The sequence below is a fragment of the Mustela lutreola genome, chromosome 17 (genome assembly GCF_030435805.1).
Source record: "Mustela lutreola isolate mMusLut2 chromosome 17, mMusLut2.pri, whole genome shotgun sequence".
In the NCBI taxonomy this organism is placed as follows: Eukaryota; Metazoa; Chordata; class Mammalia; order Carnivora; family Mustelidae; genus Mustela; species Mustela lutreola.
Window position 1 is genome coordinate 21,087,117 of NC_081306.1, and position 16,582 is coordinate 21,103,698.

Genomic DNA, 16,582 nt, shown 5'->3' on the forward strand with positions numbered 1-16,582 from the left:
TTTTTTTTAATAAAAAAAATTGTATTTACTTAGAAGCATTCAGAATGTCAACAAAACAGCTGCAACTTTTTTTTTTTTTTGCAATTACAGAGTGGTATTCAGTTAACAGAACAACAATTATTTCGTAGAAGCTGCATCAGAGACAACTGAAGATGAAAAACTACCATCCCCATATATAACTAATTTGTGCTGTGCACCAACAAGAACCTGCTTTAAGTTTCCATGCCAATTTACAACCCCCATACTGTACCAGGCAAGGTTAGTGGCTATTGAAAATACCACCAGGACAGGGCTATCTAAAGACACATTCGGTAGTGTGTTAACTATACAAAAAAAGACACTGTACAGTTTAAAAACAAATCTTACACAGCCTTACATTTCAATTTTTTTCTTTAAAAGGAGTGAGTTGTGTACAGGGGGGTTAAATGCTTTATAGACAAGAAAAAAAAACTGAACCAACTTATTCATCATCATCATCTTCTTCTTCATCTTCTTCATCTTCCTCCTCCTCCTCATCCTCTTCATCTTCCTCCTCCTCCTCCTCTTCCTTCTTTTTCTTGCTCTTTTCAGCCTTGACGACTCCCTTTTTTGCCGCATCAGGCTTTCCTTTAGCTCGGTATGCAGCAATATCCTTTTCATATTTTTCCTTCAGCTTAGCAGCCTTCTTTTCGTAAGGCTGCTTGTCATCTGCAGCAGTGTTATTCCACATTTCTCCCAGTTTCTTTGCAACATCACCAATGGATAGGCCTGGATGTTCTCCTTTGATTTTTGGGCGATACTCAGAACAAAACAAGAAAAAGGCCGAGGGAGGCCTCTTGGGTGCATTGGGATCCTTGAACTTCTTTTTTGTTTCCCCTTTAGGGGGAATATAAGTTTTCATTTCTCTTTCATAACGGGCCTTGTCAGCCTTTGCCATGTCTTCAAATTTTCCTTTCTCTTTAGCAGACATGGTCTTCCACCTTTCTGAGCACTTCTTAGAAAACTCTGAGAAGTTGACTGAAGCATCTGGGTGCTTCTTCTTGTGCTCCTCCCGGCAAGTTTGCACAAAGAATGCATATGATGACATTTTGCCTCTCGGCTTCTTAGGATCTCCTTTGCCCATGATTAACTATTTTCCTCAGCGAGGCACAGAGTCGCCCAGTGCCGGTCTGGCTCTCACTTGCTCCGGCGCTGTCTCTATGGAGCTCAATGTACTGCAATGGCTGTGAGAGCGGGAGCCAGACGCCTACAAAAAGGAAATTAAGAAAACAGTTCCATTTAAAATGACATCCAAAAGAGTAAAGTATCCAGGTACAAATTTAACCAATGAAATGAAAGACTTCTATGCTGAGAACTACAGATCACTGACGTAATAAAGTAAACATAAATAGGGGCGCCTGGGTGGCTCAGTCGTTAAGCCTCTGCCTTTGGCTCAGGTCATGATCCCAGAGGCTCTCTGCTCAGCGGGAGGCCTGCTTCTCCCTCTCCCACTCCCCCTGCTTGTGTTCCCTATCTCGATGTGTCTCTCTCTGTCAAATAATAAATAAAATCTTTAAAAAGAAAAATAAAACAAAAGTCACCCCGTGTCCATGGATTGGAAGACTTAACATTGTTAATATGGCAATATGCCCCCAAAGCTATCTATAGATTCAATGCAATCTCTATCAAAATTCTAATGATATTTTTGCAGAAATGGAGACGCCAATCCTCAAATCATATGCGATTGCAAGAGACTCTGATTAGCCAAACAGTCCTAAAAAAGAACAAATTTGGGGGCACCTGGGTGGGTCAGTGGGTTAAAGCCTCTGCCTTCAGCTCAGGTCATGATCCCAGGGTCCTCGGATGGAGCCCTGCGTGGGGCTCTCTGCTCAGCGGGGAGCCTGCTTCCCTTCTTCTCTCTCTGCCTGCCTCTCTGCCTACTTGTGATCTCTGTCTGTCAAATAAACAAAATCTTAAAAAAAAAAAAAAACAAATTTGGAGGATTCAACTTCTCAACTTCAAAGCATACTATAAATCTCCAGTAATCAAAATGATGTGGTACTGACATAAGCATGGACATGCAGACCACTAGAATAGAACTGAAACTCCAAAAATAAGTCCATATACCTATGGTCAACTGAGTTTTTCAGTAGACTCCATGCCCAGCATAGAACCCAATGAAGGGCTTCAACTCACAACCCTGAGATCAAGACTTTAGCTGAGGGGCGCCTGGGTGGCTCAGAAGGTTAAGCTTCTGCCTTCAGTTCAGGTCATGATCTCAGGGTCCTGGGATCGAGCTCTGCATCAGGCTTTCTGCTCAGCGGGGAGCCTGTTTCCCTCTATCTCTCTGCCTGCCTCTCTGCCTACTTGTGATCTATCTCTCTGTGTGTCAAATAGAGAAATAAAATCTAAAAAAAAAAAAAAAAAAGACTTGAGCTGAGATCAAGAGTTGGATGCTTAGCTAACTAAACCACTCAGTTGCCCCTGGTCAAATGCTTTTCAATAAGGATTACAAGACCATTTAGTGGGGGAAGGAATAACTTCTTCAACAAATGTTGCTGGGACAACTGGATTGCCACATGCCAAAAAAAAAAAAAAAATCAACTTGGACACCTACTGCATACCCTACAAAAAAGAAATTAATGAAAATGTATCCATGATCTAAATATAAGAGCTAACACTATAAAACTTTTAGAAGAAAATATACAGGTAAATCTTTGTGAACTTGGATTTGGCAATGGGATTTGATATTTATTTATTTATTTATTTAGGGTTTCATCTATTTATTTGTCAGAGAGACACAGAGAGAGTGAGCACAAGCAGGGGGAGCAGCAGACAGAGGTAGAAGCAGGCTCCCTGAGTGAGGATCCCAGTGCAGGACTCCATCCCAGGCATACCTGACAATGGGTTTTTAGATGTGACACCAAAAACAAAAGCAGCAAAGGAAAAAAGAGACAAAATGGACCTCATCAAAATTTTAAAACTTCATCTATTAAAGGACTTTTATCAAGAAAGTAAGAAGAAGGTTGTCTGGGTGGCTCAGTCAATTAAGTGTCTGCTTTCAGCTCAGGTCATGATTCCAGGGTCCTGGGATCAAACCCTGATCTGTGGGAGCCTGTGACTTTCCCTCTGTCTCTCCTTCTGCCTCTACCTCTGAAGCTCCCCCTGCTCCTCCTGTTAAATAAATAAAATCCTTAAAAAAAAAAAAAAAAAGGAAAGGAAAGAAAGAAGAGCGGTGCCTGGGTGGCTCAGTTGGTTAAGTATCTGCCTTCAGCTCAGGTCATGATCCCAGAGTGTGGGGACTGAGCCCCACGTGGGGCTCCCTGGTCAGCTGGGACTCTGCTTCTCCTTCTCCCTCTGCTCCTTCCCCTGCTCATGTTCTCTCTCTCTCCTGCTCTCCCACTCTCTCAAATAAATTTTTAAAAATCTTTTTAAAAAGTGGGAAAACTTACAGAAGGGGAGAAGATACTTGTAAATCATACATAGGGTAAGGGCTCCGTATCCAGAATATATAAAGAACTTCCACAACTCAAGACCAAAAAGACGAACAACCCAAGTTTTAAATGGCCAAGGGATTTGAATAAACATTTCTCCAAAGAAGAGAAATGTCCAGAAAGCATATAACAAGATGTTCAACATCATTAGTCATTGGGAAATGCAGATCAAATCACAATGAAATACTACTTGACACTCATTTAGATGGCTTCAATAATAATATAAAATAGGCAAACAGCCAATGTTGGCAAGGATGTAGAGAAATTAGAGCCCCTGTACATGGCTGGTGAGAATGTAGAGTAGCTCAGCCGCTACAGAAAAGTTTGTTCCTCTATAATTCAATAGAATTACCGTATAACCTCACAGGTGCACTCCCAGATATATACTCCCCCAAAATTAAAACAGGCACTCAAACCAATGCTTGGACTTGCATGTTTATGGCAGCACTATTCACATTAACCAAAAAGTAGACAAGCTCAAATGTCCATCAGCAAATGAGTGGATAAACAAATTGTAGTCTATCAATACTATGGAATGTTATTCAGCCAAAAATGGAATCAAGTGCTGATACGCACTACAGTGGGATGAACTTCAGAGATATTACGTGAAATGAAATAATACCCAGGCCCAAAAGGTCACATATTGTAGGACTCTATTTATTTTTTTAAAAGATTTTTATCTATTTGAGAGAAAGAGAGAGAGCGAGCACAAGTTGGGAAGAGGGAGAAACAGGCTCCTTGCCCTGCTGGGAGCCTGATGTGGGGCTCAGTCCCAGGACTCTGGGATCATGGCCTGAGCTGAAGGCAAATGCCCAGTATGACTCCATTTATATTAAATAGTCAGAATAGATAAATCCAGTGGGGGCAAAAAGCAGATTTGTGGTTGCCAGGGACTGTGGAAAGGGGGAAATGGGGAGTAACTACCTAATGGATACAGGGTTTTCTTTGGGGGTGATTAACATGTTTTGGAACTAGATAGAGGGGGTGGTTGAACAACATATGAATGATTTTTTTAATTTATTTTTTCAGTGTTCCAAGAATCATTTTTTTACGTACCACATCCAGTGCTCCATGCAATATGTGCCCCCTTTAAATGTCACTAACTTGATCACTTTAAAATAGTTAATTTGGGGGGCGCCTGGGTGGCTCAGTGGGTTAAGCCGCTGCCTTCGGCTCAGGTCATGATCTCAGGGTCCTGGGATCGAGCCCCACATCGGGCTCTCTGCTCAGCAGGGAGCCTGCTTCCTCCTCTCTCTCTGCCTGCCCCTCTGCCTACTTGTGATCTCTCTCTGTCAAATAAATAAATAAAATCTTTAAAAAAAAAAAAAAGTAAAATAGTTAATTTGGGATGCCTGGGTGGCTCAGTGGGATAAAGTGTCTGCCTTCAGCTCAGGTCATGATCTCAGGGTCCTGGGATCGAGCCCCGCATCAGGTTGTCTGCTTAGCAGGGAGCCTGCTTCTCTCTCTCTCTCTGCCTACTTGTGATCTCCATCTGTCAAATAAATAAATAAAATCTTTTAAAAAAAATAAAATAAAATAGTTAATTTTGTTCATCTAATAGAATATCATCTATTAAAAAGTTGCCTATAAAAATCAATTTGCCATGCTTATGTGGGTCAATTTCTGGCCTCTTTATTCTATTCCATTGATCTGTGTGTCTATCCGTTACCAATCCCACACTGTTTTGATTAGTGTAGCTTTAGAGAGAGTCTTATAAAAGAGTGGTGTGAATCCTTCAAGCCTTTTTTATTATTTTGAAAAACTGCTTAGGCTACTCTAGTTCCTTTATCTTTCCACTCTACATTCAATCTATTTATCAGTCTGGGGAGAGCTGACATCTTTACTATGTGGAGTCTTTCCAATTTATGAATATGGTATGTCTTTCCATTAATTTGGACTTCTCTTATTTCACCAGTCATTTGAAGTTCTCAAAATACATATCCTGTGGGTTTTTTTTTTTTTTTTTGGTCATGTACGTGTTTTGTAAGAATTATTCCTAAATATTTTTTAGAAGATTTTATTTATTTGTTAGAGAGAAAGAGAGAGAGCGCACACAAGCAGGGGGAGCAGCAGGCAGAGGAAGAAGCAGACTCCCCAATGAGCAAGGAGCCCCATGTGGGACAGGATCCCAGGATTCTGGGATCGTGACCTGAGCCAAAGGCAGATGCTTAACCCACTGAGCCACCCAGGTGTTCCTAAATATTTTATTTTTGAAGCTATTGTAAATGATATTGTCTCTAGTGTATAGAAATAGAATTTATTTTGTTTGTTGACTTTGCATCTTACGATCTCACTAAATGTACTTTTTCTGGAAATTTTTGTTAGGTTTTAGGATTTTCTACATTGAAAACCTCTGACATCGGGGTGCCTGGGTGGCTCAGTGGGTTAAGCCACTGCCTTCGGCTCAGGTCATGATCTCGGGGTCCTGGAATCGAGTCCCGCATCGGGGTCTCTGCTCAGCGGGGAGCCTGCTTCCTCCTCTCTCTCTGCCTGCCTCTCTGCCTACTTGTGATCTCTCTCTGTCAAGTAAATAAATAAAATCTTTAAAAAAAAAAAAAACAAACCTCTGACATCTGTGAACAGAGAGTGTTTTAATTTTTTCCTTTCCAACCTGGATGTTTTATGTTTCCTTTTCTTGCATTTTTGCACTGGCTAAGACTTCTGGTATAATGCTGAACAGGAATAGTATGAGTGGGGATTCTCACCTTGTTCCTGATCTCGGAGGGAAATCGTTTAATTTTTGACAATTAAGTATGATATTAGGTATAGTTTTTTTTAAAGATAGATGCTCTTTTACAGTTTGAACAATTTCCATCCTGTTCCCAAATTGCTGAGGGTTTTTATCAGAAATAAATGTTTTGTTTCTCTCTACTTTTACAACCATGTTCACATTCAGGTTTCTAGTTGTGTTGAGATCAAGGGAAATCAGAGAAAATAAACTGTCAACTCACCATCAATTCAGTGGTACTTTGAATTCTGGTGCTGTTCTCCACCTTACCGCGTGCTACTGGCTCTTTGACGTTCTAAAATAGCTGCTCCATTTGTTTAATCCAGGTTTCATAGTTGTTTCTATGTGAAAGAAAAGATGAGGCATGTTCACTCCACCTTACCCAATACCAACAGTTTTGCTTCTGTCTTCCCAATCTTTATTCATTTTGCTTCTCTGTATTATTGGTTCTCCATTCTGGTATGTAGTCCCTGCCTCCAAAGGAGACTTCCTAAATTAGTTTCTTTTCAAAGCTTTTACTTAAGATCTCTTTTTGGTCCACACTCTTCTTCCCTGTTGCATTTACTAGTTACCTGGAAGCCTACCTGTCACTTTCCACTTTGCTCCCATTCTTAGTCAATTTTAATACTGAGCTGTAAGTCTCTTACCATAAAATTCACTATTTTAAAGGTTATAACTCAGTGGTTTTATTAGTATCATCCCAATTCATCACAACGATTTAACTCCAGAACATTGTCAACAGCTCAAAAAGAAACCCCTTGTTCTTTACCAGCACCTTCCATTCCCTTGTGAATGTAAAATCCCAGCACATAAAATAATGCCTGGCCCATCGAAAGTGCTCAGTAAATATTTGCCCAACAAAAATGAATGAATGAACGCTGACAGTGGACATATTTCTAAAAGTTTTAAGGAGTAAACATACCCAAATACAAATAAGGACAAAACCCATTTTGGAAACAATTTAATTTAAATGCCAATTTGGGAATTGCAGATCATAAACAGTAGCTTATTGTACAGCAATTCTAGTTAAAATAACACTTGGTTAGCTAAGTTGCCTTTTATAAAGGATAAACTATGGAAAGTATTAATTGGTCACAAAAGAATCTTTCACAGAAGTGTTTCACAGTACTATTTCACAGAACAGTTAGAGATGATCAGGGCCCTGAGCGTTGCAATACATAGTAGCTGTTCTAGAATAACTCCAGAAAGAGGATCGAGGGATGGAATGAACACCAACAAGGGAAAAGGAGAGAATATTCCTTATTAAGAGTAAGTATGGGGACGCCTGGGTGGCTCAGTTGGTTAAGCAGCTGCCTTCGGCTCAGGTCATGATCCCAGCGTCCTGGGATCGAGTCCCACATCAGGCTCCTTGCTCGGCAGGGAGCCTGCTTCTCCCTCTGCCTCTGCCTGCCACTCTGTCTGCCTGTGCTTGCTTTCTCCCCCTCTCTCTCTGATAAATAAATAAAATCTTAAAAAAAAAAAGAGAGTAAGTATGATACCAAATGGAAAAGAAAATAGAATGGGAATATTAAATTTCCAGGTCACATTGTATCCTATCAGTTACTGAAATGTGATGGTCAAAAACTAATTAAAATAAATATTATCAAGCAGGAAAGCTGAGGGGGGTGAATTGACACAAAATTCTTATGATTTTAGTAGAAGTCATTTACACATGACACATTATTTCAAGAACAAAAACTTAAAGCCAATGCAAGGGGGTCGACGAGGGCACTTTACCTCGTGGAAGAAATGTTCTATACAAATACGTAAGAGAATACTAATTATTATTATTTTGTTTTTTAGTTTCCAGAAACTATCAATTAACTGTTGCCACTGAACTTTTAATGAGTGATTCACTTGGGGCTTGTTAAAAGTACAGCAGTTGATCACGTAGTTTTTGCCTTATTAATAAATTGCTCTGCTGATTGTTAGAGGCTTCTAGCATCCCTCCAGGACCACCCTCATTATGATACATTTGGTTGCCTGTTTTTCTCATAGTTAAATACCACAGAGAGGAACCCCAGAGAGTCCTCTTACATGGCCATCTCGAGAAGTTGTCAGATGAGTTCCAGTAGCCTTCAGAGCAAGTGAAAAGCAGTTCCCATGTTCTCAATTAAACTTCCCTCCTGTGGGAGAGAGGGCCTCTTTTGATGGGGAATTTTTTTCTCAAAGATGGTTTTGAATGGAAATTATCAAGAATTGTTTATTTTTTTTGAATTTTATTGTTACGTTAGTCACCATGCAGTACATCATTAGTTTTTGATGTAGTGTTCCATGATTCATTGTTTGTTAATAACACCCAGTAATTATGCAATCTGTGCCCTCCTTAATACCCACCACCAGTCTCACCCATCCCCTACCCTCCCCTTCTAAAATCCTCAGTTTGTAGAAGGGCCACATGCACCCCAATGTTCTTAGCAGCAATGTCCACAATAGCCAAACAGTGGGAAGAGATGAGATGTCCTTCAACAGATGAATGGATAAAGATGTGGTCCATATACACAATGGTGTATTACTCAGCCATCAGAAAGAATTATCCGTTATGAACTAAACTAGTTATGGGTAAAATGTTCTAATGTCAGATTTCCTTTGAAATACTCCCAAGGGGCACCTGGATTTCTCTAGAGCATGCGACTCTTGATCTCTGGTTTGTGTGTTTGATATGGGCACCTGGGTGGCTCAATTAGTTAAGCCTCTGCCTTCAGCTCAGGTCGTGATCTCAGGGTCCTGGGGCTGAGCCTCACCTTGGGCTTCCTGCTCAGCACAGAGTCTGCTTCTCCCTCTGCCCCTCCCCTGCTTGCACTCTTCCTCTCTCAAATAAATAAATAAAATCTTTAAAAAAATAAACAAAACAAAATAAAAATATTCCTAAACAAAAAACTCTAACAAAACCAATAGAATAAAAACAAAAGAACCAGAGGGGATAAATGAAACAAGATCAGCAAAATGAAGATGCCTACGCACGGGTTCATTCTATGACTCTATTCCATAATGAAAACTTTCAAATAGGTGTACATAAAAGGATTCCTCATCTCCTACATCTATATATCAGTTATTTCTCTATGTATTGATTCTTTCAGTTATAAATAACAGAAACTCCAATCTACACTGGCTTAAACAATAAAAGGAACTGTACAGATTCGTGTAGCTAAAAAGTCAAAGGCAGCTCAAGGTATCAGGTGATGCTTGATCCTACAGCTCAATGGTGTCACCAGGACTGAAATATATCACTCTGCTCTGCCTTCTATGGAGGCTGGTCTCAATCTAAGGCTCACATTTCTCCTAGTTTCAAGAAGACTACTAACCCCTGGGTTACATGTCTCATCCAGCCAGAGCTGTATTTATTCTAGCATTTCCAACAAAAGTCCTGATGGGATGAGCTTAAGGTCACATGCCTAAAACTGAACCATCTTCCACCATGGAGGTAGAATCTGCTTTTATTAACATAGGTTAGGTCATTCTTTACTCCTAGAAATCACAGTCAGGAAGTTCACAGATCTCCAAATGAAATCAGTGTTGTTGGGAAAGAGGAAAGGGAAAATGGATGATAAGAGGCAGTCATCAAATAGCTGCTAAATTCTCAACATGTAAGGTTTCCAGTACAATAGAATAGAGGGCATTGAAAGACATCTTCTAAAACTGAAAAGCAGATGTAAGGCTATGGTCAGGGACCTGGATAGTCTGTAGAAGTGAAAGATGACCTTAAGGAAAGGACAGGCAGTGTCTGGAGTGGATGGAAATAGCAGTGAGGAATTCTATGAGGCAAGCACTGCCACAATACCAAAAACCAGGAAAAAAGTACTAGAAAAGACATCTACAAATCAGTATCTCTCAAGAATATCAATTTAAAAATCCTCAATAAAATACTATGAAATCAAATCCAATAATGTATAAAAAGAATTATAGTGGGAGGGGCCTATGCACGCAGTCGGTTGGGTGTCTGACTCTTGGTTTTGGCTCAGGTCATCACCTCAGTCTCATGAGATAAAGCTGGCTTCAGGCTCTGCGCTCAGCATGGAGTCTTCTTGGATTCTTTCTCACTCTCTCTCTGCCTCTCTCCACTGTGGTCTGTCTCTCTCTCCAAAAGTAATATATCTGGGGCACCTGGGTAGCTCAATCGTTAAGTGTCTGCTTTCGGCTCAGGTCATGATCCTAGGGTCCTGGGATCGAGCCCCACGTCAGGCTCCCTGCACTGCAGGAGGCCTGCTTCTCCCTCTCCCACTTCCCCTGTTTGTGTTCCCTCTCCAGCTGTCTCTCTTTGTCAGATAAATAAAATCTTAAAATTTTTTTTTTAAATAAAAGAAATCTTTAAAAATAAAAGAATTATATAGTGGGACTTATTCCAGGTATGCAAGGCTGGTTCAATACTAAAAAATATACTAAAATGTCATTCATCACATCAGCAGGCTAAAGAATAAAATCATATGATCATATTAATACATACAGAAAAAGTATTTAGCAAAACCCAACACTGATATATGATAAAAAAAAAAAAAAAGTTCAACAAACTAGGAACACAGGGGAATTTCCCAACCTGATTAAAAAAAAAAAAAAAAAAAAAACACCTGCCAAAATAACCTACAGCCAATATTGTACTTACTTGTGAGAAACTAGAAGCGTTCCCATTAAGATCAGGAACACAGTAAGAATGTCCCCTCTCACCACTCCTTTCCCACATCATACTGGAAGCCCTATGTAATCCAATAAGACAAAAAAGGAAATAAAAGGTATACAGATTGAGAAAGAAGAAATACAAGTCTCTGTTTACAGATGACATGACCATGTATGTGTAAAACCCTAAAAAACAAACAACATGGGACGCCTGGGGTGGCTCAGAGGGTTAAGCCTCTGCCTTCAGCTCAGGTCATGATCTCGGGGTCCTGGGATCGAGTCCTGCATTGGGCTCTCTGCTTAGCGGGGAACCTGCTTCCCCCTCTCTCTCTGTCTGCCTCTCTGCCTGCTTGTGATCTCTCTCTGTCAAATAAATAAATAAAATCTTTTTTTTTTAAAGATTTATTTATTTGACAGACAGAGATCACAAGCAGGCAGAGAGGCAGGCAGAAAGAGAGAGAGGAGGAAGCAGGCTCCCCGCTGAACAGAGAGCCCGATGCGGGACTTGATCCCAGGACCTCGAGATCATGACCTGAGCCGAAGGCAGCAGCTTAACCCACTGAGCCACACAGGCGCCCTAAATAAATAAAATCTTAAACAAACAAATAAACAACATAAAACTCCTGGAACTATAAAGCATTTGTAGCAAAGTTTCAGGTTAAAAGATTACTATATGAAAGCCAATCACTTTCCTATAAACTAACAATAAATAATTGTAATTTGAAATTTTAAAAAATACCATTTACATTAGTAAAATAATAAGATGGTTTGTACATCTTATAAATACCAAAAACATGTACAAGATATATGGAGAAAACTACAAGATGAAAGAGATTTTAAAAATAATGAATGGAAAAATATTCTATGTTTATTGAGAGGAAGACTCAGTATTGTTCAATGGTATTTTTTTTTTTTAGATTTTATTTATTTATTTGCCCGAGAGTGAGAGAAAGAGAGAGAGAGAGAGGGAATACAAGCAGGGGAAGCAGGAAAGGGAGAATCAGGCTTCCCATTGAGCAGGGAGCCTGATGTGGGGATTGATTCCGGGATGCTGGGACCATGACCTGAGCCAAAGGCAGATGCTTAACAACTGAGCCACCCAGGTGCCCCTGTTCAATGGCATTTCTTCATAACTTCTTCTGTAGATTCAATGGAATCCCAATAAAAAATCCCAGCAAGTTATTTTGTGGGTGTTGACGAAATAATTTTAAAATATATATGGCAGGGGCGCCTGGGTGGCTCAGTGGGTTAAGCCACTGCCTTCAGCTCAGGTCATGATCCCAGGGTCCTGGGATCGAATCCCACATTGGGCTCTCTGCTCAGCGGGGAGCCTGCTTCCCTCTCTCTCTCTCTCTCTGCCTGCCTCTCTGTCTACTTGTGATCTCTCTCTGTCAAATAAATAAATAAAATCTTAAAAAAAAAAAAAAAGAAAAGAAAAAAAATATATGGCAAAAAGACCCAGAATAACCAACAAAATGTGGAAAGAACAAAGTTGGAGGACTATCATTACCCAAAATTGAATTACTCTCAACCTACAAGACAGTGTGGTATTGGTGAAAAAATAAACAAATAGATCAGTGGAACAAAACAGAGAGCCCAGAAATAAAACTACATAAACATGATCAACTGATCATTCACAAAGGAGTGAAGACAATAAAATGGAGAAAAGACTGTCTTTTCAACAAATGGTGCTAAAAGGGGTATCTACATGCAAAAACAAACACACACACACACAAAAAACAAAACAAAAAAAAAGGAAGGAAGGAGGGAAAAGAAAAATGAAATCTGGATGCAGATTTTATACCCTTCAGAAAATTAATGGATTCTAAACCTGGGATGCCTGGGTGGCTCAAGCGGTTAAGCACCTGCCTTCCGCTCAGGTCATGATCCCAGGGTCCTGGGATTGAGTCCCACATGGGGCTCCTTGCTCAGCGGGGAGCCTGCTTCTCCCTCTGCCTGCCCCTCCCTCTGCTTCCGCTCTCTCTCTGACAAAAAAATAAAATCTCTTAAAAAATGGATTCTAAACCTGAGTTTAAAATACAAAATAGTAAAACTGGTGGAAAATAATAGAAGGGTAAACCCAGATGACCTTAGGTTTGGTGATGACTTTTTGGATAACAAAACTGAATACACAATCCATGAAAGAACTAAGTGATAAGATATACTTCATTAAGATTAAAAACTTGATGCCTGGGTGGCTCAGTGGGTTAAGCCACTGCCTTCGGCTCAGGTCATGATCCCAGGGTCCTGGGATCGAGTCCTGCCTCGGGCTCTCTACTCAGCAGGGAGCCTGCTTCCCCCCTCTCGCTCTCTGCCTGTCTCTCTGCCTGCTTGTGATCTCTCTGTCAAATAAATAAATAAAATCTTTAAAAAAAAAAAAGATTTAAAACTTGCAGGGGTGCTGTCAGCTAAGAATCTGCCTTCACTGTAGGTCATGATACCAGGTCCTGGGATCAAGCCCCACCTCCAGTGCCCTGCCCATCAGGGAGCCTGCTTCTTTTTCTCCCTGCCCTTCCCTCTGCTTGCACTCTGTCAAATAAATAAATAACATATTTTCTAAAAAGATTAAAATTTTCTACATTGCAAAAGATGCTGTCAAACAATTAGAAGACAAGACAGACTAGGAGAAAAAATTTGCAAAAGATAAATCTGATAGGAGTGCCTGGTTGGCTCAGAGAGAACATGAGACCTTTTTTTTCTTTAAGAGAAGGACAGGAGGGGCAGAGGAAGAGGGACAGAGGGAATCCTAAGTAGGCTCCATGCTCATCCCTGAGTCTGACTCACAATACTGAGATCATGACCTGGGCTGAAATCAAGAGTTGAATGCTTACCTGACTAAGCCACCCAGGGGTCACAGAACGTGTGTGACTCTTGATATTTGGATAGCGAATTCAAGCCCCATGCTGGGTATAGAGCTTACTTTAAAAAAAAAAAAGACATATCTGATAAAGGACTGTTATACAAATTATGTAAAGAATTCTTAAAATACAAAAATGAGAAAATTGACAACCCAATAAAAATGGGCAAAGATCTCACTGGGCACTTCATCAAACAACATTGTTCACAGATGAAAAGATGCTCCATCATTAGGGAATTGCAAATTAAAACAATTTAACACTATACAACTATCAGAATGGTGGAAATCCAAAACTACTGAAAACAGTTGTTAGCAAAGATGTAGAGGAACAGGAACGTTCATTCATTGCTGATGGGAATGCAAAATGGTACAGCTGTTCCTGTTACTCTCCTGCAAGTCTCAGACGCTTTGAGCTCGACAGCGGTTAGAGGAGGGGTTGTTTCCAGGCCTCAGACTGTGTACAGGAACAGGAAATGATTTTGGAGGACACAATATTCTGGTTAACTCTACAGGGGTATCAGGGAAAAAAAACAGGGTTTTGAGAACAAGACACCATCCGTCAGAAGGGCTTTTTACCCTTGGATGACAGGTAAGAGATCAACATTGAGTCAAGATTGCACTTCCTTGGATGTCACTGCCCCATTAACTCCTTCCCTTCCTTCTGAAATGGTGAGGGCTATGAGTGGTGAGGATGGTGGCCAGATGGAGACCCAGCAGGCTGTTTCAGAGAGCTGAAGGGGAAGAAAGCATAATAAATAGTCAGCCGGGAGCCCTGATTCTTAAATCTTATTCCCCAAATGCACGGACAAGAATTTGATTCCTTCCTGGAGCTCTCATAATCAAAGGACATTGCTGTATCTGACATAGGAACCATAAATCCTCAATTTCCTCCCTGCATCTTCTCCAACACAACTTAAGACAATCATTTCCTGACATTTGTGTTAATACCTGCTCTCTCAAATGGGACCGATGGTCACTGTTCCTCACCATCCTGGCAAGTAGCATAGATGAGATCCTGTAAAATACACTTGGAAGAAGAAAGATGTTATACGGGGTCGATCCTTCACCATAGCCTGGTACCAGTGCCCTCTGTAAAACTGAAGCGCCACTACCCAATCCCGTTTGCAAAGTACTCCGCCATGGCAGATGCTGGAAGCTATTGAGATCGTTCTCACTGAAACATTTGGATCTCCTAACAGCTACAGAAGATGCCAAACACAATTGCTCACGTTTACCTTGGAGAAGTGAATTCTTCTGTTGGGCCCTTGCAAAGGAGAATTCTCCAAGTCATCTCCTAGGAGGATGGACAGGTCTAGTCTACTATCTGGTCTAGTCTAATAGGTCTATTCTACTGTCTGCAATGGTAGCCATGGGCTCTGAAGCATTAGCTTCCAAAGCTATGTCATAATGAGATGCCTGTCCCACTAACCAAGAAGCTGTGCGGGGGGAAAAGGATAGTAAATTGTGAGTCGCATGTCGTGGGAACTAGTTTTGTCCTACCAAATCAGTTATTCTCCCAGGTTTCAATAGTGGTGAAAGGATGAACTATGTTCATGTTCCCCACACTGATGTTCCGAAAACAATCTTGAGTTGTTCAATGAGAATGTTGCCCAGAAAGTGCCCACCACTGGGGTGTCCATAGTCAAACAGAGCCCGTATTCTGCCTGCTTACCCTCTTCCACTTTGACTACCCTCGACCACGAGTTTTACGTACACATTGAAGCATAAATGCTCTGAGAAATCTTCTTCTAACAAAACATTCACTTTATTCTAACCCATCATCCCCAAATTTACTTGAAGAATACTTTTTTCATGTAGTATCTCTGCACAACTCAGTGTTTTCTGAGTCCCAGTTTGGGACATACTGACAGTCTTAGATTTCTAAGGTCCTATCCAGATCCTTCTATCCATGTCCTCCATAGCAGGAGAGGCTCGAGTACTTGCAAGACCACCAGGTCTATGTGAGCATGCAGGCCCTGAAGACTCAAGGCTGCACAAGACACAGCCCCTGCCCTCCTCATGCTTACATTTTAATGGGGGAAGACAGACAAAAACAAGTAAACAAACCAAACAACTCTTAAGTGCTAATGCATGTTCTGATGGAAACATACACAGTGCTCGGACTGACAACTGCAGATATGACTGGCACATGGGTAAAAGGAAGAGGGAATCTTGTGCAAGTTTGCATTTTAAAATCTGGGAGTTTTGGAGAGACCATAAAACTGAGTACCGCAAAGTGCCCCTTCACTGAAAGAATAAGACTGGCAATAGAAGCTTCTCCTTTAAGGACGATAAATAGCTTTAACGAGGGCTAATGCTCCCCCACCATACCTAAAGGATGAAGGAAATATTTTTAAAAACCTATTTCTAACTCTCATCCATAAAAAATTGCTCCCTAAGCTACTAATTTTAAAGAAAACTTTACTAAACACATTTTACTTGAACTCTTACTAATGTTAATGATCTTTCACTTTTTTTCTTCTAATGCCCTGACACTGTTAAGTTGTTCATAAAGGTGGTGGAAAAATACTTAGTGTAATAATTATATCAAAAACCTACTATTTGTTCTAAAAAAATTCAACAGTATGCTTTCTGCTGGTTCCTGGCTACGCAGACATTCCCGATGGAAGCTTCTCACTCAACTGTAACGTCTTGCTCCTGCTTTCCTGGATGACCTTCCTCTAGTCCAAGAGGGCAATCCCCTTCCTCTCTACATCAATCAGGACAAATCTGCTTCTGCCCTATGTCCTGTGTTTTCTGAGGCCAACTCACAGAAGGTGCGAGGAGGTAGTCACCACACGATTGCTAAGTCTACTACACTCACAACAGGAATGAGAGGTAACCCCTTCCCTCTCTGGAGCCCACTATCACCAGAAACACATCTTTATGCACAAAAGCAGCAGAGCACAAAGGAACAGAGAGCAAGGGAAGGGG

The 16,582-nt window shown here is 40.8% G+C and overlaps 1 protein-coding gene across 1 annotated transcript; it reads right to left on the reverse strand.

Annotated features, from left to right (window-relative positions):
- Positions 1-1,203, reverse strand: LOC131819285 (high mobility group protein B1-like). The gene has a single exon (XM_059154198.1). It carries the CDS (start codon positions 1,100-1,102, stop codon positions 461-463), a length of 642 nt encoding a protein of 213 aa, XP_059010181.1. The 5' UTR covers positions 1,103-1,203; the 3' UTR covers positions 1-460.
- Between the last annotated feature and the right edge of the window lie 15,379 nt (positions 1,204-16,582).